The following is a 24,595-nucleotide window of genomic DNA, read 5'->3' as shown; positions in this document are numbered from 1 at the left end:
TGAATGTTTAAAATATCAGATTTTAAATAATGTTCGTGAAACATTGTTACAGTGACTTTTACTCGTCGGTTTGTAGAAAAGTGGCATTTAAACCATTCTTTTTTGTTTAATTTTTCATTATTCTACTCCTAAATTCAAAAGCATGACATGATGTTTTCACTTTTTTCCTATCGCACATCAACAATCTGATACTTTTCAGTTTTCTTTTTTTTTTGGGGGGGTTATAAACTTCAATCTCGAGTTTACATCTAGTCATGTTGAAATGTTCAGTATTCAGCTTATCAACACAATTTTCATATGTGTTATGTACACCCATATCGCTGTCAGTTGAATTTCAGTCACGCAATAAATCGAAATGTCAATAGTATATGGCTGTCCGTGCATGTAAACTCAGTCTGTGTAAATAAGCTTTATGCTATCCAACATGATTAAAAATTAACTACAAAAAATTACACAATGTACAATAGCAAGAAAAAATATCATGTTTAATACACCAAAAGATCATTCATATCTTGTTTCATTATAAAGACAATTTGTTCATTGCAAAATGACATCTACAAGTAGCAAATAGGAATGAAAGTAATCTGTGTCATTACATTCAAGAATATGCACTCTTTTCTGTGTACTATAGTCAACACTACTTTGTGAACATGAATACATATATTGCCCTTTTGCTCATTATTTATTGATAACTGCCGAGTCTCCTGGTTTTCCATGTATTTCTCTCAGAACTGATCGTCTGTACAAGTGTTTCAGTGTCATATGACCCAAACTCTTTTGCAGCTACATCAGAGACAGAGTCATCCCTAACACTGTCGCTGCATGTTTGAAGTGACAGTGACACTAGCACCTTCCGTGAACATATTAGTAGGTAATAAGACAGCATAAAAATGTGATTAATTGCATAAAAATATGGGGGGAAATGGCAACAGTTGCAGCTTTTGTCCAGTTATATGGTCTACTTGTCTTGTAATATGAATGGAAATAATTTGGGAGCATTTAATCTTTTAACTGTTCAAAATTATCAAAAATGCTAGGTAACCTATAGATGAAGGTTGCAATTTTTCGAATTACCCATAAAACAAGTGTTTTGCAAAACCAAAAGCAGGTTAGCTTATATTTATAATTTAACCTACATTACTACACTATCCAATTATCCTGAATTACTTCCATTAGTGTTTTTTTTATAAAATAACAATGGAATTCATATATTTAAGATATTTTTCGAAATGACATGAAATGGTTCTAGACTTTTATTATTACTACCATTTGAACCATTAAATGGCATGTTAAATATTTTTATTGAATTACCTACTGGAATCTAAAATTGAAAAAAACAATAGGGAACAAAATATTTCAGGCCACCTCCCCTATACCAAGAGCAAACCTTCAAGTCCCTTCACTACACCCAGAATTTTCATTCATCCAAAATGTCTTCCTCCTCTCCTAATTATTTTGTGAATGCAGCCTCTAGATCCTTCTCCGTTAGTGATTGCGATTGCTAAATGACATCCGCCATGATTGACAAGGGAATCCCCTGTTTACAAGACTGTGGTAAACAAAATTGAGAAACCACATAACAGTGATTCAAATATATTCATGCGCTATTCAATGAAGAAAGAATGTATTTTTGACGAATGTTAATCTTTCATAGAAATCAAAAATATGATTGTCATTTAAAATCAAAACAAACAATCTATCTGAATATTACGAGGGAGAGCCAAATGTTCAACTGCCCTCTGGCACACAGTTCAAAGTTTGGTCAGTCATATATAATCACCCAGGTTAATTTGTTGTGAGATGTAGTTTTAAGATTGTCTGAATAACAGTAGTTAAGTTGGTGGCAGAGTCTTCTCCTGTCAGTGCTCGTGCATGGCATACTCTCGTCGGCTGGTCTCACTCTCGGTCATTTCCATCTCATTTTCATGGGTCAAAGTATTGGCAGGCTGCTTGTATTCTTCAGTATTCTTCTTCCTGATATAGGACAGATCATGGTCAGATCTTGTCATATTCAAACAGCCCTGTTCAGTGTGTGAAATTAATTTGAAATGCATGCTGGTCCGAAAGACCAATAGCAAACGGAATCTGCTGGTCCTTCTTGATGTATGTTGGTCCAACAAAAAACTAACGAAAAACTCTTCAAAAATGTATTTTCGATTGAAAAAAGCTGATAACATGGTACATTATCAGTATCTCCTACTCTGGTGTAACCGGTTCCGGCGGACCACACTACGGGTTTGGCCTATTCACGCCTACACACGCCATTTAATTTACAAAAATGAGCATGCATAATCTATAACTTGCTTCACTTGTTGAACAGTGTGAGGAGCCCAATCTTCAAACATAGAATTAGCGTGGCATGGATAATTCTAAACCTGCCAGAGTCTCTAATTCGTTGACCGCACCCCTCAATTATTATGGTGTGGTCAGAATCCCTAACCGTCATTTTACTCTGTTTTCACATTTCTATGCCCACAGGCTTTGGGCAAGTCTACATATGCATATGGAGGAACAAACGAGACGAAAAAAATCCGCCACTATAGGCCTTGTCGTCGACTTCTTGCACCTTGTAGGCATTTTAAATGCCCATTATAAAATGTGCTCTCTAGCAGTAAAGAATAGTGTATCTAAGAGCACGATTGGCCGTCAAGATCTCCATGAAAAACTGACTGTCAATATGTAACTGAGCAAACGGCATCGGTAATAGGGAATCCCGAAACTGCAATACTGCGCTTTCGACTTTCACTTCGCGTGGTTTATTTTTTTTTACACGCGGATGCTTACAGCGGCCCAGATAGCAGTTAGCAGTGTGGTCTGACCGCAGGTACTAGGTCACCTTGCCAACTCTGAGGTTAAAAGTAGCCCACCATTAACCCCTGACCCAAGGTTTTTCTATACAGTGTACGCAAACGGGAATGAAGTTGTCTATGGTCGACCGTTTTATAGACATCTTTCAGTAAGTCGAACAACATTATCAACTGCTCGTTTGCAACAATATAAGGTCAAAAGATACAAATAATGTCCCTTTAATAATAATTGCATATGTCTTCATATAAACACGGCATATCATTGTGACAATTTGGGACAGCTAGGCAAAACAAACAGGAAATATCAATCGAATTGATGGCTACATTTGAAAATGTAACATTTTGAAAAAGCTGAAAATGTAAAAAATGTTGAACACAAATATGCAGGATCATGGGCTTTCTGTGCGTCCTGAAGATAAATACGATAATAGGTCAAGGTTTCAAACTTAATCCTGTGAAATTTTCATGCTCATACATAGTAAGTAAATCAGTTGTGAAAATACTTTGTTACATATAAAGTTTGTATACACACAGACTTATAACATGCTTCTATGATCATCTTCACGAAATCATTCAATAACATTGTATACAAACGCATCTAGAAATTCAGAAATCTCCCCAAGGCAGAAGTAAAAACGGAAGGTCTCGGTGCAACTATTCGTTTACGTATAGTGCGACAACGAAGAGTACAGATAGATAGTAGTTGCATGGAGGTAAGGTCACCATGACCCTACCTCCATGCATGTTAATAGCAACAGATATGTGTTATTGTTTATGGGAAAACAATTTATTTATTCTGTTATTTTACCGGTAGGATTTCCTTCTTGGCTTTGCCGGTGTCGGCGATGGGTGGAGATCGATTATCAGTGCAAATTTAAGAAATCGCAAGGCATGCCATCCAATCTAAGTTGCAGCGTAATAAACTTACATAGCGACAGCCATCATGCCAGGAAATCCCAAGAGATTTTGACCGGTTGACCTCGCTGTTAATTTTATGCAGGAAATTACAATAACAATGCTTGGTCGAATGACGCAGTGCCTTGAGGGTGGGATCGCCAGTGGTATAGGGGGAGGAGTACCTTCCCGATGGTGATAAGTGGTGCAGATTACCGTAGCCTAAGTGACTGGCGTATACGCGTGCCAAAAGACACCTATGGTTGATTTCCTGTTGACCAGTCGGATGGCAGAGTTGCAAATACCTGGACTGAACCATTTGGTTTTTTGTGGATGTCGGTGGTACTTTGACAATAAAAGTAAAGATGCACATATATTGAGTTTATTGTCTTGTTTATGAGCGGCCAGTATTTCCAACAGCATAAATTATGTGCATTTGCCCTAGAAGAAATAAATAATTTCGAATACAACATCGCGAATGTAACCACATTCCTTAAGCTCGACGTACACTTAAGTGCCCCAAAGAACCATGAAATCGCCCGACTTTCGATTGAAGAGATGAGTTTTGCCAAACCGCGTATACAGAAAAAGTGGCAGATGACTTTATTTTTAGAATCATAGACAGTATAGCGAGATGTAAAAAATGTGAAACAGGCTCCCCACCTAACTATCCTAAATGTTTTTGTGTCAAGTTTGTGTTTGATTCGTTTCGAAAATGTGTTCCTACATTCTTATCCGATTGTTTGTGTTAATGAAATGTTTGTTTCGCTTTGGATATTTGTAGAGAAGTTTGGATTAGTGTGTACGGTAATGTTTTGTTTGTGTGGGGAAAGCTTATGGCGAGACGCAGCCGGACCTATGTTGTTACAAAAGTTGATAGAGTCGCCCTTTGACGCTTGCTTTTCGAAACCCGAGTGTGGTTTCTCATCAGTCGCAGTGTAGATTCTTTCCTTAGTTTGTGTTTGTGAAAATTATTTTAATGCATTTTAGTGGTCTTGCTTTCCGATTAACGAGGCAAGTATATCAATTTTGGTCACGTTGTGAGTCCGTTTGGTGGTTCGGTTTGTTTGTTCTATATTTCTTTACTGCGGTAAATTTGTTTTGACTGGTGTGTCTTTTAGATTTTTGCGGAGGTTTGTGAATTTAGGCAATAAGTGCCACTGCGGGGTACGGATTTTATGTTTATTGGATCAAGATACTTACAAGTATCCTGGTTGATGTGCTTGTTCTCGTACATTTTGATTAATAGTTCGTTTACTTTGTTTACTGTTTGTTCTGGCTTGTTGTGTATAATACTGAGTGTTGCGTAATTGCCTTTCGCATTCGAGTACGTAATCGTTTGTGTTGACAATAACGAAAAACCGACCCTTGTCGAAGGGTTACTTTCCCGAAATTTGTCCATTGTTTGCAAGCTGGTTTATCGCGACTCTTTTGGCACGCGACATGTTTTGTTTCCTTGTTTGAAAGGGTATCTCTAGAAGTGCGAGTTTAGCAGCTTCAGATAGCTTTCAAGTTTTTGTTTTTTTGTTGTTCGTGGAGTCCAATTTGACTTTTCTTTGAATTGGTGTTGCGATTGTTTGTGTCTCACGATGTAGCGTAGTCACATTATACGACTTTATTTGTTGAAATCCTGAGGTGGTTTTATTCTGTTTGGTTTTGTTGGTGTCCGAATGAATTTTAAGGCTTTTGCCTAGTACTATTTTCGGAGTTTCATAGTTTGAGCGATGATAGGTTGTTGTTGAATTTCATGTTGTTGTCGGCTTTTCTTTGGAAATAGCTTATTTATTTTCACGGCCATTTTTTCTGTGACTTACGGTGATTGTTTATTTTGTATTTAATGTTGTGTTTCAGTTGTTTGTTATGTGTACGATTTTTGTTATTTCTTTTAAGTGTTTCTGTGTTCTATATCATTTTATGGTTTTTTTTGTAGTTCTCTTTTTGGAGTATTTGAAAAGGGCCGCTTGGTATGGGTTTTTGTTAGCGCTTGGCGCGTTTGTTTTGGCGATGAGCCTAGCTTTTTTATTCTTCTTTCGCAGATTCGATTCGATGTGTTTGGTGAGTAGGTGTTTGCCGCCTTTCTTGTCACTGTGTGTGCGTACATGGACAGTCTGCATAGCCCTTGAATGTGGTCTCGATTTTGATCAAACTTACAATTTAGGAGTATATATCAAAACTGATAAATGATTTATGTGATCACTGTAGCTATAGATAGGCTACATTCAGGACGGGCAGTAATTATAGTAGGCAAAACAGGTGGTTTACACCGTGGGCAGAACTCGGTGCAATGATACTGAACATTAATAGTAAGCCTGTCACCTTGAAGGTAATGCTGTAGGTGAAACAAGGACTTCAAACGCACGATGGTACAAACAACACCACAAGTGAAACGTACACATAGAAATACACGCGTTCCTACGTTGTGCCCACCCGGGCCACGCGATTAAAATATGACTGATACTGCTGGATAGTGTTAATTGGGTCGGTAAACAGTCAATTAATAGTTTAATTGACTACCTGGGTGATTGGCAGGTCGTGTCCAACGACGCATATGCAAAGCAGGCCAAAAGACAAAAGCCCCCAAAGATATTGACAGCTGGCCAGGGGTCACCATGAATACGTAATGACGCTTCACTACGCAGAAACTGCGTAGTCTAGCCCTTCTTAACCGGTCAAATCCTCTTGGCATTTTCCCTCATGATTCAAACTCGCCCACGCGACGTTTTAACTTAGAAATCGTCGAAGTGGTGTCATTTTAATTATCCCGGACCTTTCTGCTGCTTTTGACACCATTGAACACAACATTTGAATACACGGACCACGTTGTAGGTTTGGAATTGATGGCACATTTTTAGTATGTAACAATTCCTTTCTACACCCGTGGCCACTTGACTGTTGATTAAGCTCGCCTGATGCGGTTACAAATTATGTTTGTACAAGGGCAAAATCAACTCTAACCAGGGTTTAAATGAGAGCTTGCGATTGGCACCCTCTGTTCAAGGTTTAGAGAAAATGTAATATTACTATGCATTGGTCCATGTCAAGTCTTGTTTATTATTTCAATTTACCCAGACACACTGTCTGCATGAGACATACAATTTTACTTCATGATATAGCAGTGAGCTCATAAAAGTGTGTTGCTTCAATAAACTAATTATCGTGCAGAGGCTTTAAATTATGGAGGCCTGTTTTGATCAAAATTATGTTTCATTAATTTTAATGATGTGTTAAAATTAATTTTATGTAGTTTGGAATCAATTTTACTAGTACTGGCAATAAATTTTGTATATTCCTTGAATTAATTAAACATATAATTAAGATGTACAAACGTCAATATAAAACGATGCAGACAGCTAGTTAATAATGCATTTTATTGAAAACTTTATCTAGAAGTAGACTGTTAAAAACGACTTTCATGATTGTTATATTAGTGTATCTCAAATCTCAAATGTATATAACACGTTTTGTCAACTGTGATCATGTACACCGTAATCATCAAGATATCCCTAATTGGGAAAGTTTGTTCAATATGCAAATAAGTGATTAGCTGACATGAAAATGCTTAATGTCTTTCACTGTTCTTTTAAACTAGAATCACAAATGTGCTTAGTATTTTTAACCAACTTTGATCAAGGTAATCCAGCTATATATCCCTAATTAGGAAAGTTCATAAATATGCAAATTAGCAATTAACTTTCATATCAACCTTTGTCTTTCATGGAGGATTAATCCTTGTATGATTAACATTTTTAGCAAATGTCATTTAATTCTGCGCAGCCATTCTCAGTGTATTGTTTATCTTAATAATTAACTATGCAAATGAGCATTAAATATGAAAGTCATACCTGCCAAAAACTAAGCAGTTCTTGCCATATTCTAACAAAATCTGTGTACGAGATCTGGTTCTGATCCGATAAGCCATTCTTAAGATAAACAGATAGATGGACAGACACAGGCACACAGATATCGCTGTGACATTACTTGAGCTAAAAATGGGCAAAAATCAGGTCTAAATAGGCAACAAACCGGAAAGAATACATTGATAGCTCCACAGTGTACACTTTAATGCCAACTTCGTATACTTGATACAGGTCATCAACACAAGATGCTTTATTAGCATATGAATTGAGTTGCTTTCGTTGTCTCTGATGCCAAGCTTTCAGCGCCGGAGTCTTCGGTCAACGACTTGTCGAACTCCTGGCATATCGAGTAGGTAATTATCTCTTGTAAATTATTCATGATCTTAATAAGGTAATCAAGAGGCGGTTGCAGGCGCGTGTAGGCTTGAATGGGCTTATTTTGTGCTGTTCATAGGTAGCGAGGACGGACACGGCAAGCTGGGCTGTTTGAATTCGACAAGACCACAAATTCGACAAATACCAATCTAAAATTATAAAACTACTTAAACATCTTTTTCGGTATCTATAAGGGCCACATGGTGTTTATGACAAGACATACTTATCTGGAAATATCTGACATCATTCTTGCAGAAGTTCATATACAACCATTATAGGTGATAGTTGTTTATTATAAATATCTATTATATATATAGACTCCATTAATCCCTATAGTATGAAGTCACAAAGTAGTAATTCGGTTTACAGGAATACTTTATACCCAGACTTTTGACGTAAGAAGTAGGGGTACACGGTCGGCACTTTTTTCTAATGAAACTGTAAGTTATCATTCTCGTGCAGGTGACAGTTGAGTGGGTACTGAGGAACTTATTGAAAAATGAGGAGAGGGTAATATACAGAGAAAACGTCAGAGACATTTAAAGCGATGATTGTGATAGTTTGTGTGGGTTCTTTTCAACTAGGGAAACGGGAGTTTTTATTGTCGATGTCGTCTGCTCCCTGCTTTGCTTTTACCAATGTGCTATAGCTCGTCAAAAGCCGTAAACGGTCGAGTCATCGGTCAAAATTGACAAATTTATCATCTAACAAAAATCCAATATATATTTATAATATAATGTATCAAAATTAACAAATAATCCTTTCAGGTGACTTATATTTATAATTCAACCTACATTACTACACTATCCAATTATCTTGAATTACTTCCATTAGTGTTTTTTTTATAAAATGTCAATGGAATTCATATCTTTAAGATATTTTTCGAAATGACATGAAATGGTCCTAGACTTTTATTATTACTACCATTTGAACCATTAAATGGCATGTTAAATATTTTTATTGAATTGCCTACTGGAATCTAAAATTGAAAAAAACAATAGGGAACAAAATATTTTCAGGCTACCTCTCCTATACCAAGAGCAAACCTTCAAGTCCCCTCCACTACACCCAGAATTTCATTCATCCAAAATGTCTTCCTCCTCTCCTAATTATTTTGTGAATGCAGCCTCTAGATCCTTCTGAATTCGTGATTGCGATTGCTAAATGACATCAGCCATAATTGACAAGGGAATCCCCTGTTTACAAGACTGTGTCTTAGCATCTGCAAAGCAATGTGTAGCTGCTGAACGTCTGCTGTAGGCCGTACTAAAGCGAGAATGTTTACTGGAGGAACGAACAGCACGGTGAACCCGGTGTAGCTTGTGCCATTTCGTCGACAGCTCGATTGGATTAGAGCCGCAGCATAATTGAAGTGTTTTCATACACGTGTGTGACACAGGAAAAGCTTGATCGATTGAGCGTTAAATTGTAAATGTTTAAAGTTTTTGTTGACCTTTGTTTTCTTTATTTATGATTTTTTGTTTCATTCATAATTACGACGAAGGATGGTGATACGCCTAGCTTCAAACAGCGTTCCGGGTACAGAGAATACATTGCGAACGTACAATCCTCATACTGCACCATACTCTAGTCCTCGCCAGTTTCGAGCCATTTAAGTTTCCTGAGTGCATACTGTTATATTATGACCAGCTAGAACGATATGATACAGTTCAATGGTGGTTTTATGTTGTAAGTGAGTCATGATTTGACACGATTTTTAGATAGCAGTAAAAATGACGACTATATTGCACAGTGTTCCGTACATACGGTATGAACAGTAACACCGCTGTGGACAGCAAAACAAGGATAAATTTCGATGCATTTTTACATTGTCTCTTTACCTTAAAATAAAATAATGCATCTAAAGATATTGCATCGGCGTCCTTTCCCCTGTCGTGGATGATGCCGGCTACATATATTCAAGTTTTGTGCAAAAATTTGCAAGACAGAGACTACTCTGACGCATCCAAAAAAACGTGCGTCCGAATGTGACCAGAATCAGCTGCAGCCGAACAACTCATCTGCCACGCGGACATAATAATGGTCCACATTACATCGCATGGGAAAATGAATTTTATTTGACTAAACAAGTGGGTCTACACATGTGACAAATTGTAATATCCCAGTATTTTAAACAAGTGTGACCTCATAATATATATATATATATATATATATATATATTATATATATATATATTATATATATATATATATATATATATATATATATATATATATATATATATAGATATATAGATATCGAAGTATGCAGATGCCCTCGCGGGAAATGCTAAAGCAGAGCGTTATAATAATAAAATTACTTCAAGTACAAAGTAATGGTACCTATATGTATGTATATATATATATATATATATATATATATATATATATATATATATATATATATATATATATATATATAATATATATTAATTTTGTAATTCTGTCAAATTAAAATCAAACAGCAGATGTTACTACACAACTAATATTGTGGACTAATTGCGTTTGCCATTGGAGTTTCGTATAGTCAGCCGTTTCTCTATGATGAAAATATTGTTTTGGGAACTAACAAGAACAATAGCATATTATGGAAAGAAAAGACAGTGCAGGTAATTTCTACTTACTTTTTGTAATGATGCGCAATTGTGATAATAACAATTAAAACGATGATACAAGCGGAGACTGACGCCAAAATGATTAACAAGAGCCCATTCTTGCTTCCTTCGTCGCTTGGTAACATCATAGTGGTCCAGTAGTTGGACTGCGTGGTACGATCATCACATTCGCCGTCTTCAAATTTAATTAAATTTACAGAATTAAAGCATTTTCAATTATCACATAAAAAACGCTGAAGAACCAGAAATCACGGTAGCCCTTAACAGTGTACCGGGATAAGTTATAACGTCACATATAAAAGAATAACAGCCAATGAAGTTTTTCGTCGAAAATACGCCATTCTTGGTCATCAAGTGTCACTCAAAAAAAATTTTGACTGGCGTGGCTCATCAAGCAACTTAAATGAAATTTACGGTCAGGTAAGGTATATTCTTCAGTAGTTTCCGGCGAGTTTCCGACGATGAGGGCATAAAGAGGAAGCATTGGAAAACCCGATTAGTAACGATAGGTTGTTTGGCGTCTGTAATGATAATAGAGCAAACGGGGAGGATTCCCGTTGACTTGTGGTACTTGCAATCGTTTTGATGGTTAGCGGAAATTATCAGTCATGGCAGGAGGGAACGCGCCAGCACTTTTGTCTTTCTCAAAAGTTTGCTTTTGTTCTAGACGGAGTTAGATAGCATGCATATATGTGTGTGTGAAAAGGACAATGTCCTCAAATGTACAATTGACTGCCTCTGATACCCAATTATCATCGGTCACATTAGGACATAAAACCATCTTGCTGCCTGCTAATGCATTGGACATGTTCTTGTCTGAGCAATTTGCAAAGCACCCGATTGTCTCAATTAAAATTATCAAAATCAATATTGGCGAGATGGTATCATTAGTAATAATGTAGTTAAATGTATAACATGAAAAAAATTACAGATTTAAAGGATAATGTATACCATCATTTACAGCTGTCTGGTTTTGTTTCTTTCTTTCCATTCTAAATAAACTTCTTTCCTAATTTTGTGACATTCGGGATTACAAGAAGTTGTTTTCACCACAAGTATAAGAGTTATAAAGTAAACAGCGTGGTACATCAAGGAACTATTCACATATCACTAATGCACTTAAAGTCACTCATCAAAATCGTGCAAAGAAACGGGGTTTAAAGATTGTGCTTCACCTTGTCGTTTTGTCATGAATCTCTCGCAACATTGGTACGACATTGCAGACAATCATCAAATAGACTTGTTTCGTTGGCATCATAGCATTTACCATTTATGAGGCACGCATCATCCTGAAATGCAACAATAGATATCATATAAAATACAGCGGATTTTCCTCAAACTCGGCGTTAAAACACAGACGCCAAAATAAAAAGAATTACCCTACGTCCAATATTTTCTATGTAAACGCCAATTCAAGAGGCATCACGTTTTTATGATTTTTTTCCTTGGAAACGGATACATCTTCTTGTCCCGAAAACATGTTTTACACAATCGTATATGCCTTCACAAAAAAAAGCATTCTCTAAACATGCAATTTGTCTAACTTTGACTCGAATTCAGTTTTCGATAAGTATTCTTCCATAAAAACGTCCTGCTTTTTGAAAGTAAATTTTATTAGCTTACCTTTTCTACGCATGCCCCTGAACTGGAGCAATTAAGGCATAAAGAATCATACGTCATCACAAATAGAGCGTTGCTTTCGATTACACCATCGTTGCTAAGGGATAGTCTTAGAGCTTGAACCGGGTGACCAATATCATCCAAAGATTTGACTTGCCTACGAACTCGGGGGAAAGGGAGATAACAGTACACTGAGAATGCACTTGCAAATTCAGCCGCTGTCTTGATGACAGTTCCTGTCACATCCCAAGCATTAGTGGATGGGTTCAACTGAAAATCAGAAAATCAGAAAAGAAAATATATCTCGATTATATCAAACATCATTTCTGACTTACAATTGTAAGTGGCAGGCAAACCGTTTCAAACTGATTTGATATTGATTCCTTTCAGCATTGACTCACCTCAAGGTCATGAACATGACAGGTCAGTGTGTCCGAATTCAGCAGTCCAGTTGCGGCTACCGTCAGTCTTTCACATGGTCGTTTTCTAGTATCACAAAGACTGCCACTACGAATATTCTCTGCGTCAGGTGGTTTACCAATCTCAATACCACAGTCTATAGCAGTGTACCCTTCCTTGCAGACACACGTACCATTCATTGTACAGTTGCCATTACCGTTGCAGTTGCCAGGACACACAGCGTTTATCATGGACGCTGGAGGCGCTAATTCACCTTCCTCATTGACTTCCCATAAACTTGTGTTTTTGGTTAGCGTAGACAAACAGACACTTTCCATTATTGAACGAGCTGTATTGACAACCTCTAAGTCATCCATGACCTATGACAATGACAATTAACAATTATACAACTGTATGAAGGTCAGGATTTACAGCTGTACTGATGAAATGCTTCTTTTAAGTGCTATTAAACCATATACAGTTATTTTATATCATTTGGGAGCAGAAAGCATTACGTTTTTAATATGGTAAATGAATCACTTTCGTGTCAGATACAGCACGAATGACACCTATGCTATTACGACATTTGAGCAGGCTATTTTGGGTAGTAACCTTTAAGAATCCTTACCAGGATATCAAATAAACAATCGTCTAAGGCTACATCTGTCGCCTCACGTGCTTCCTCGATTTCTTGGCACCGTTCTGCTACATTAGATTGGTAAATAGCTTGTGTACATTTCCTTCTTGCTTCATCCTTTGTGATGCCAGAAGGTGTCGGCCACGTGAAGTTCTGTGGATTGAACGTAAAGTCATCATCGGGAATTCGTACCCATACGGGTCATACTCATCTTCGTCACTATAGAGGGCGTCCTGTGCACTGCGTTTTTTCCTGACAGCGTTACATTTATTCTTATATTGTGGGACGCCAATGTCACCAACTAACTTTAGCATCGGACCAGCAAATGACTCTTGACAGTAAATTATACTTCCATCCTCAGGGTTGTCTGTATCTTCTGGTAAACACTGACACAACGGATAAAAGCCCTTCATTTTGTAAGGTTGGGGTTGAAATTTGTCTGTGTAAAACAGACTTGATCCTTTTGGCAGCCTGTGTTAACAAAAGTACGAAAATAGTAATAAAATTGTGAGAATATCTACAAAACGATTACTAAAACAAAAATTAGTTCTTTAACTACCATTTGAAGTTTTGTATAGGCCTAAATATTTTTAAGAAAGCTTTCACCACAGGGTCCGGCGAGCAATATTCGTCTAGAAATTATGAATATGATCAATAAATGTCTTATATTAAACTTTTTTTTCATTATACAAGCCTTACCTGTGTCTAGTGTGTGCCTATTACTTTACCCTAGCTATCTGTGGATAGTATTTCAAAGAAAACAGTCTATATCTGTTAATTGCCCTCCCTAATCCCCTTCATTAATTTGTTCTGCCGATCGCCAACGCGGGGGCTTATCTGACCAAATACCTCGTTAGCAGCTCATAAGGTAGTATCCGTCTCGATCCTTGCTCGATGGTTTGCATAACCTTTCAAAAATCGGTTTTCCCTATGTTTTATTTCCATGATTGGAGATATGTGTGAGTGCAAGCTGTAACTAAGGATCTTCCAAATTATGTCTCAGATTTTTTTTAATCTTCTACAACAATTTTTATGCCAGAAAAACTTCCAGAGCGGTGAATTTAACCCTAGTTGATTTCGTTAAAATTGTGCTCCAAAACACCTAAGCAAGATATACAAAATCTGAGACATATTTCAGAAGATCCTTATTTTAACTTGCACTCACAAAAAATTCAGCCACATACCTCAAAGTATTGAAACAAAACATGGTGGAAACCGATTTTTTAAAGGTTATGCAAATTACCTGTCATGTGATAGCTATGTAAACAATGGTGACACTATGGTAACAAATTTTTTCCCTATGCCTAGGCTTTTCGAAAATATATAATTTACGGGAATGCTGTGCTTTTAACCACTAGAGAATTGTTAGCTTAAAAGGGTCAATTTCTTGTCTTGGAACCTTAAATAGTTTCTAATAAAATATTTTACGATTACAAAGTACTATAACATTCTTCTCGAAGCTGTATTTACTTGATGCATCAATTACATGTTCGAGTTGTGATTTCTTCAGAAAGTGAAAATTCTGAGCAATTTATTAGATTACATTCACGATTAAAACTTTACCGGACAGAGGCGGGCTTTATTTTTTACACTTGTAAGCATAAGATGAGGTTTACGAATACTAAATTCCTATAGAGTCCGCCAAAAACCGTTTTACTTCAAATGTTTGTTAAAGCTATCTTCACTCGGTCCTCCTTTACTTTCTATACACATTTATACCACAAGCTTTATCCATCAAGGATATATGCACTTACTTGAATGATTTTGAAAATGCTTCCGGAATACACCAACAACACAACCCAGCAGGTAAAGGCTCACATTTATCAGTGATAAAGCTATTGCTTTCAATGTCAAAGTAGTTAAAGTCGTCTTCTTTATCCGATTGAAGGAACCGCACAAACCCTCCATCCGTTTATCCATAAGACCGTTTACATCGATGTGCACATCGAACCACCTGTCACCCTTAAATCGTACAAGTTGGCCACTAGGAGTGCTGACCTAAATGTTGAATGACGAATGATTATTTTTTACTCAATGTATGTAGCCATCCAACAGCCTATCGACCAAAGTTTTAGTTGAGAACAAAATATTACATTAGGTGAAATGGCGTAGCATTGGCAAGGTATTCACTAATATGTAGACATTGTAGATGAAAGGAATTGTATTATGAAAGTTCAGCAATAATAGTAAAATGTTAAATAGTTTGTGTTTCGACTTAATCGTAAGGGTCATAAGCATCCGAGTAGACCATTGACAGACAAGGCCCATCATATGTATTGCATGGGCTCATTTTGAAATTATGGAGTCATTAAAGTTTTCAAGGGTTTAGTTTTATCAAATTTAGGAGGTTAATTTTTCCAAATACGATAACACACGGATGGTTGCCATTTAAAATTCCAAATATGTGTAAATATCGGATAATATGTTTCTCTATTACCAGAATGTGCAAGGCGCCCTGATTTTCATTATCGATTTGTGAGAAAATTAGCTGACAATTTGCTTTAAAAAGGTTTTACCTAATTTCATTAGTCTTTTCTATTCAGGGCGCGAACTATCTGTAAATATTGCTTGTATCAAGGACACCTAATTTTGCAAACATATTTTGTAAAACCCAAGTAGGGGAGACTCTTAACGTACGCTAGGAATTGAAATATACGAAGGGATATGTCTGTTTTGTCGTGCAGTATTTGTTTCTACCGATTATGATCCATCCCTCATGATAAAAGAGCAAATCTTATCAGGGAAGTAATAGTTATTTTGCTAAATAAACACGACAATAATAGGAAGTATTGTTCATGGTGGAAACGTGCAAATTATGTAGGATTTGAAGCAAGTTTTCATTTATTACCCACCAATGCTAAGCCTACTTTCACTCTGCATACAACCGTGATACAACAATCAGTCTCCCGAACATACTGACAAGTTGATGACAAATCGTATTGGGTGGTTTGATTATTCTGCTTTTCAAGTTTTTTGTCATTTTTACTGTCCCGTATTCCTTCACGAGCCCTCTGTTTACTTGGTCTTGTACACGTATGCTTTGAGCATCCACTTTCTTAGCTTGACCAATCATAATCGTCAGGTATGAATATTTGTTCCGGTGTTTGTGCAATGTCTCGTTGAAATGATTTTGTTTCATCATGCAACTTTGCTTACCCTAAATTCTCTCCCATTGAGCGATGTCGATACAACGAAACCTGGATCACAATCATCCGGATTTGTTATCCTTGCATCAATAAAACCATGGTCCAAATTGCATCCGTCGGCGATAGCGACGTCATTTCCTTCTCTGACAGCTACTGCGCAGTTACAAGATGGGTTCCAAGGAAAATTTTCGCACGGCTTCAGACGAACATGAACCTGCAATTATTTACTTACTTACTTACTTACTTACTTACTTACTTACTTACTTACTTACTTACTTACTTACTTACTTACTTACTTACTTACTTACTTACTTACTTACTTACTTACTTACTTACTTACTTACTTACTTACTTACTTACTTACTTACTTACTTACTTACTACTTACTTACTTGTTTGCTTGCTTGCTTGCTTGCTTGCTTCCTTACTTACTTACTTACTTAATTAATTACTTAATTACTTACTGCACTGCTATATCTATTTTTAACTTATTTTCTTTTCCTTTGATAAATTTAACACACATCATATGAATAATCATCCAATCATACTGTTACACATAACACAAATATTAAACAAAATTACGCTGAACAGTTCTAGCTTGTCTGAGTACACTTTGTTAATAATATTCTTAACAACCAAGGCATATTCAAGTGCATTCATTTTCATGAATGTTATAAGCCCTGCCAGTTCGCAATCTTTTCGAAGAAAGACTAGATACAACCAACTTATTAAGGCATTATAAAGGTGTTTTTACATTTTTCTGAGCACGTGTAAAAGTAATTGATGCAATTGAGTATCGAATTTAGGAATGGAATTAAAGTCCTTATTTGTAAAACAGACGTATTGGCTTCAAAGGGAATTTTCACTCGCTGAACTACATACATACAATTAAACCATATTTACAGCTATTGACAATTTACCAAAAAGATTTACTATAGAATACATAATCGAATATTCATAACAATTTAATATTGCCGTAATTGTTTTTTGATTCTGACGAGAATTTTACACCAAAGCCTGATTAGTAAGGGGACCAATAAACGAAGTCCAAGGAACTAGCATTATAAGGTAAACATACAAATGTATTTGTGATAAGATCCTTTATAGCCACCAAACAGTCATGTCATTGTGATAATGTTCACGTCAGCAACAATTAAAAGAAAAATGTCTGATGTAAATTTCACAGAAAATTCTGATAAACTAATAAGATGCGTTGTGGATTAATGATAATGGATATTTCACCGCAAACGTTTGGCATGGCACAAATACAGGGGTAAATATTTGTGTAGACTCAACCCCTTTCACTCCTGAGAATTTTGGGTAACTCATCACTATTTAGCTTTTGTGTTAATGCAAACCTCAAGCCTTCCGTTATCCTCCGACTGCAAATAATAAACGCTCCCTACAAATTATCAAATTGGCAACAGGTATGCCCAAGTGTATTTGTAAAATATCCACGCATAGATGGTGTAATTGACAGCAGAAGCGAGGTTGTCCATGATGTAATGGACAATAGTGGAATATGAAACAACCATTTTCAGTATCAAACAGAGAAGCCACTGCAGTGAACTGCAATAAACTGCTTACACTAATTAGTTTTAGCTGTAGCCAGCTGGCAAAGTCGACAACATTGTATGTTCCATGCAGACAGTTTGCTGGGGAAGTTGTAGTTTATTGAGGCAACACACTTTAATAATCTCTCTGCTATAGCATCAAGTAAACTTGTATGTCTCATGCAGACTGTCTGGGGAAATCGAAATAAACAAGACTTGTATATGGACCAGTGCATGGTAAAGTAACATTGTATCTCAATCTTGAACACAGGGTGCCAATCGTAAAACTGGGCAGTTTCTGTTAATTTATTTTGATTGTGCACATGCATAGTTAAATCCGATCTTGTGTCATCTGACTCCGTTAATGTTATCGCTAGCTACAGCTGAAACTAATTAATGTGTGCAGTTTTATTGTAGTTCACTGCAGTAGCTTCTGTCTAATAATGAAAATGGTTGTAATTGTTAGAGGTAGCAGTTTGACTGATATTATATGCTTAGCTTATTAATTGCTTACAGTTGGTTAATACTTTGAATTTTTAAATATCTCTTTTATTTTAGATATTTTAAAATGAATTTAATTAAATTCACATTCTTTTAATGAGTCATGGTGTTACACTCTCATTTATATGTGGCAAACATAAAGGTTACTGACCTCAAATTGTTAAATTTCTCTCCATCCTTCCCTGGCTTCTCTCTAACCATAACGTAATCACCTACTCCATACCAATCATATTTCCTGAAATGACAGTACATGTATGGTAAAGAGATATCGCGAATTCAATCTTGGCTATGCAAAATAACCTACGTTAAGCCTTTCACCTTCCTTAAAATTATTCGGCAAAGATTCAGTCAACTCTGAGTGCTAAATTCATGTACATTGAAATGTTTTTTCATGACCCTTACAATAGGTTTGAAAGTGTGATTCACCTCACTATACGAATTGTATTTTTTTTTGTAGTAAATGAAATAAAAAGTGACCCATGCAGGACTCTAACCCACGTCCCCCAAGTACATTTCGGATGCTCTACCAACTGAGCTAATGAATCAGTCGGAATTACTGTGGTCAGTCCTGTCACTTAGATGGGGCTCTTCATTTCATGTGCATGTCTAGTGAGTTTTAGCAAAACACATTACCTAATCTTTCTGCCTAACGATCCTATGGATTCAACAGGGACTATCACAGAAGTCACCAACTTAGGAATTGATTTTTTTCGTTAGTTAAGAGCGTTTAACTGAGAAATTGATCTAAACCTCTGGACATGAGAAAAAGAAAGCTCCAAATCCATTAAATATTGACGTATTCTTTATGACATTGGGCTCACATAAACGCATATGAATCGAGGCAGTTAACACTGACATTGAACCAACGGCTTTCAGCTAGAAGAGTCAGAGTAAAATCTGAATAAGAGAACGCAGCCATTGACATACTGAGGGCACAAAACATGTTTTGTGCTTGAAAACTGTCTTTCAGGGATAATTTTGCACTTAAAAAAGGGGTGCATCAGTAAGTCAAATGATAGTACAAATCGATGAGCAACCAATGCAGTGATATTCAACCCATATATGACGTATGTCCTGACTACACTCAATTTGACTTTGGAGTATTACCGGGAAAAAAGACGAAAATGTAAACAAAGGAAAACAACGCAATACCTGCCATCAAATGTCATATAGTGGGGATCACCGGTACTGGTGCAGGTACCCGACTTCTTCCCTTTTCTGTGAACCTACAGAGTGAAGAAAATACGTTGCGAGGTCTGACAACCTAAATCAACTTCAAGGCTTATTTCTTAACTTTTTAACGGGCTTAGTTTTGTTGTCATCATAGGCTGATATCACAGAATGTTTAACCAATGAGCGTTTAACAACTTCTGCCAGATGATCCTAACGGCTGTATGCAGAGGTCAGCCTATATGATTTATGGCAACTGTGCAAATACTTGTGCGATCCCACAAAACTGAAAGCAGACAACAACATCTGGGAAATAATTATATAATGACATTTTGGAGAGTAATGACATCTGTTCGCTGAGCAGTTTTATGTATGAACATACAAACGCGTACTCCTTGCTTTAACTAAGTATTTCCAGTATCAGTGCAAATATGATTCATATTTTACCATGTTAGAATATGGGTTTGTATCAGTCCACTCTAAACAATAGGAGAATGGCAATACATGTAAAGCATGTATGATGGTCACTTGTTCTTAACACTTTGTACTTACCACTACATATTCCGGTTGATAATCACGAAAGTAGCTAGGAGAACTGTGTTTATTTGGCGAAAATTCGATTATATACTCTTCACTATCATCACCTGGCTCCGTAGGTTGTGACACTACTTCAAGGGAAAACATTGAATTGACTTCGTAATCGTTTCCCAGCTCTACAGTGCAATGTTTGAAATCAAGCTTAGGATTTTCCTGTTTGACAGTCTTGTCCAGCCGCAAACTCACTTCGACTTTGCAATTTTGGGGCTGAACTGTATTACCACACTCGATGGGCACCGAGGACGAAAACTCTATCGATACTGGACCATCGTCATTCTCATCAATATAGACAGACCTGTTGTGAACCTGTAAAAAGATAATAGGCAAATTTAGTAATGACTTTGCATATTCCTTGATCATTGAACCCTTGTTCCGGAACAATATACATGTCGACTATTTCTCTGCTTCATTTCGGACAGAAGGAAAAACGTGATTCTATTAAAACATACTACAACGGACGTATGCATTTCGCTTTCTTTACATAGTCTAGTAGGCCATTAGCATATTTGTTACAATTAATCATGTCATTACAGTATATTGATGGCGAAAATGCAGCTATCTGGTTGGTCGAGACGTGGAAAGAACTGTGTAATATTCGCGATATACCACGGTTGGCGCACGCGCGAACTCTCGGCAAATGCAAAAATCCATTTAATTTTTTTCGTTTCATTTTAGCAATGTACCGTTATGATATAATAGCTATAACGCACACCAAGCGGCGGTATACCACTCATATTTGACCAGTTCACTTCTTATATGCACTCGCTATCGCTCGCGCATATATGTTGTGAACTGATTAAAATCTCGTGGTATGCCATCGCTGGGGTGATTTATTGCTTAAATGAAACACTGCCATATGTTCATAACAAAATGTACTTTTGGTCACGTTTCAATTGAGAGCAAATACATGTATGGCATAAAAACTCTCCTTTTTCGTTCGTTGTATTTTCACGGATCGTTTGCACTAAACACGTCGCAAAAACCTTCATAGATATTTTTGAATATGCACGCAAAACGAAGAGAGTGATAACACCATGAACAGAAATAATTTATTGTTGACAAAATCGGAATTTTGATGCAAACTTAAGCAAAACACAAACTAGAAAAAAAGGTTAACAGGAACAGATATTATCGGTTTTTTTATTATTTTGGGTTTTATTCTTCGGTGTCAAGAGCCTCAGGCATCGATGGCCTGACTGGCTATGTGTACTGTAGGGACAGCAGGGAAGTTAAGTGAAGCGCTTCAGTTGGCGCCCTGGGGATGTTCGTACTTTTGGTTAGGTCAGTTACTCTATACACATGTCACCCAAAACTGAAATATATTGATGAGTTTTGATTTTCAATTTTCAGTACTTTTAGCAACTTTAAACGTAATCGATCGAAAATCTCGATCACAGTATCAATTTTTAAATTTGCTCCATGACGTACCATGACGTACTCACAATTATGGGAGTGTACTGACGGCGACTGTACCGTCAAGAATTTTATTTCAGAAGCCACGAGTTTATTAATTTTACTTGGTCTGACTTCCGGGCAATAGGCGCCTGAGCATTGGCCTAATGGAATTGTTTTAATGCTGCGTATTTCCGGTACATTGTTTAATTTGCTTTTTAATTTTATTTTGAAACAGTACACTTGCTTAATCTTTTATGTTAGTGGTTGGAAGATTGTTGGTTTCGAAACTAATCAAGAGATATAAATGAAAAGCGACGAATAAAAATATGCATTTGGCAACATTGTTTATCGAAGGGGCAATGGTCACGTAATGTAATTCATCGACGAGCGTAAACTTAGCGCTGTCCTCACCGTCATCTTAGAGTTACTTTGTTGCTGACGCTGAAAATGACGCTAAGCTTCAGCGTCATATCCGAAGAATGCCAATGTGATTTTACCCGATGACGGAGATAAATGATTAAAAGTAATAAAACTTAATAAAAAATACTATATTCTTTCAAAGTTTTCCTTTGAATTGTGAATTTAGTTCGCAGGTAAAATTTTATCGGAAGAATATCTGATAAAGATTCATTTGTAATTTTCAGTTCATGATCTGTGGCAGTGTTTGTTTGTGTTCTGTTAACTCATACGTTCCGAATGTCCGAATATGAATGTAAAAAAACCATCCGTGGTCTAAAATGGGTAAATATCGCCATCATGCAAGGCGATATGACAGCCCTAATGATATAGAAAACTAGAGACTTTGAACTTTAATAAAATATAACTTAAAACCTGAATAGTCAACGTAATAGGGCAGGTTGGAGAAAATCGTTAAGGAAGCCAGTAGAATTATAGGGGAAAACCAGGCATCCATTCAAGACCTGTATAGCAGACGACTTACTGATAAAGTGAGACATATATTATCTGACACGACTCATCCCTTGTACAATGACTTTGACAATGAACATATCGACAGGAGTGAACGACTGAGAATACCACGAACAAATACAAAGCATTACAAAATGTCTTTTGTTCCGAGAGCAATTTAGGTCTATAATTCAGAATTTTTTCATAGAAACTGAGGACCGCGCACATGACCATTCGCACATCTTTTTAACATGCAGAGATGTATATATGTGCATGCTTTATGTCTACCTGTCTTTCTTACTGTATGTTTTTTTAGTGCTATGTTTTTAAGTAGTTTTCATTTGTGGTGACTTGCTTCTGTTTTATTTTTGTGGCGAGCAATCCAATTTCCCAACGAGGATTAATAAAGATAATAGTAATGATAATAATTAATATAAGTATTATATAGAAATAATAACGCGAATAATAATAGGTTCGATTTCCGTGAAATTTTCACCATAACGGTATTTTGGGTCGAAAAGACCAAATATGATATCGATTTCACTGCCCCATGTTTCCATGGTAACCATTTTAGGGGTTGAAAATTTCAGTTTTTCTAATATCCCACGAAAAGTTACTTTGATTGATATGAAAATTATCTAGCGGGGGGAGTTGGGGTCAGAGAACACAAAAACCAGACTTATTTTAATGTTTTGAGTTGCCACGGTAACTATTTTGGGATTGAAAATGTTACTTTTTCCCTAATTCCTATTAAAGAACTATTGATTGATGTAAAAATTAATAATAGTGGTTTTTCTGGTTAGAACACCAAAAGAATTACACTCATTTTAATGTGAGATGTTTCCATGGCAACCATTCAGGAGTTAAAATTACCAAGTTTTTCAAAGATTCCACCTAAAATCCAGGAATCAACAGAATGTGTTATATCAAAGGGATATTTGGGTTAGAAAGACCAAATATCCAGTGTAAAAATCCAGTAATCAACAGAAATATTATACCAAAGGGTTGTTTTGGGTTAGAAAGACAAAATATGATATCCATTTTTACTGCCCTATGTTTCCATAGTACCCTATTTGCATTTTAAAATTTCAATTTTTGTCCAAAGTCCATTAAAAGTAATCCCAGTTACTATGCAAAAGCTCTCCTATGTGTATTTATAACAGTATGAACTCCATGTTCATTTTTGTTTAATGTTACCATAGTAACCATTTCAGTAACCACAGCTTTTTATTTAAAACCATGCATATTTTAGATCAGGGGTATCTTTTTTCGTTAACCAGAAAAGAAAAGGCTACTTTACGAGATTCTGCCTATGAAGTGAATTTTCTAGTCTTTTGATGTGCATACTTGCACACCTTTAATACCCAAGGAAACAGGTATAATGGTCAACAGTGGGACTCAAAAGTTCTGTGACCTATAACCCGTTTCACTCTCAGAGTTGTATGTAAATTTTAAAAGTCGCCATGACAACCTGACAACAACATGGCCTTTTCAGCACTGAGACATACTGTAGCAGGGCTAAAAATTGGCCATGGCCCTTCTGCCGGGAGGAGGCATAATTTCTGTGTCATTGTGATTGATACATTATTATCAAAATGCAACGAGAATGCGTTTTTATTGGCCATTGTTTCCTGTGCCAGTCATTCAAGTACGTCAGTACAGATATTGAAACTTTGTTGCAAAGTTCCACCGCACGTCGTCTTCATAATTTCCAGAACAAAGTTGCCCAGCTGGGTTTGACTGCATTTATCTAGCTCGTCCCAAAGTGACGGACGGATCTTTCAACCTTTCAGCTTGGTGAAATACGCATTTATTGATTCGCCTAAGGCCTGTGGATTCGCTTATTTTTGCACAAGTGCTACATGGACATAGGAAAAAGTTCGACTCACCCTTGCCCTCTCGATTGTTGAATACAACCACGGTCCATCATGATGAGAGTTCTCGAATCAAAAACTCACAGTGTAGCCGTGCTCGAATACAAATGTCTTCTCATTAAATTACGTCATTCTTGATATACAATGTTAGCATTCCAAATCTGTCACCCTGTTTTTTTCAAAGTTTGGAGAAGGGCAGCATTTCCATCTGAATGATTGAACGACGTGAAACGCAAAATTCCATCGCATAT

At 36.6% G+C, this 24,595-nt stretch overlaps 1 protein-coding gene across 1 annotated transcript in view; it reads right to left on the bottom strand.

Moving 5' to 3' along the window:
• Window positions 1–460: 460 nt before the first annotated feature.
• LOC139150409 (von Willebrand factor D and EGF domain-containing protein-like) overlaps window positions 461–24,595 on the bottom strand; it is a 44,532-nt gene continuing 20,397 nt past the window's right edge. Inside the window, exons 6-16 of the mRNA XM_070722766.1 lie at window positions 20,125–20,475; window positions 19,555–19,628; window positions 18,554–18,637; window positions 16,360–16,563; window positions 14,958–15,201; window positions 13,195–13,674; window positions 12,569–12,946; window positions 12,171–12,437; window positions 11,723–11,836; window positions 10,557–10,722; window positions 461–1,974 (exon numbers count right to left, since the gene is read on the bottom strand). Coding sequence (XP_070578867.1) covers window positions 16,548–16,563; window positions 18,554–18,637; window positions 19,555–19,628; window positions 20,125–20,475 — 525 coding nt within the window. The 3' untranslated portion in view covers window positions 461–1,974; window positions 10,557–10,722; window positions 11,723–11,836; ... (3 more) ...; window positions 14,958–15,201; window positions 16,360–16,547. The remainder of the gene's footprint in view (window positions 1,975–10,556; window positions 10,723–11,722; window positions 11,837–12,170; window positions 12,438–12,568; window positions 12,947–13,194; window positions 13,675–14,957; window positions 15,202–16,359; window positions 16,564–18,553; window positions 18,638–19,554; window positions 19,629–20,124; window positions 20,476–24,595) is intronic.

The sequence above is a fragment of the Ptychodera flava genome, chromosome 2 (assembly GCF_041260155.1).
Source record: "Ptychodera flava strain L36383 chromosome 2, AS_Pfla_20210202, whole genome shotgun sequence".
NCBI lineage: Eukaryota > Metazoa > Hemichordata > Enteropneusta > Ptychoderidae > Ptychodera > Ptychodera flava.
Note: the sequence above shows the minus strand (reverse complement) of the source record. Positions and strands in the feature narration are given on the sequence as shown.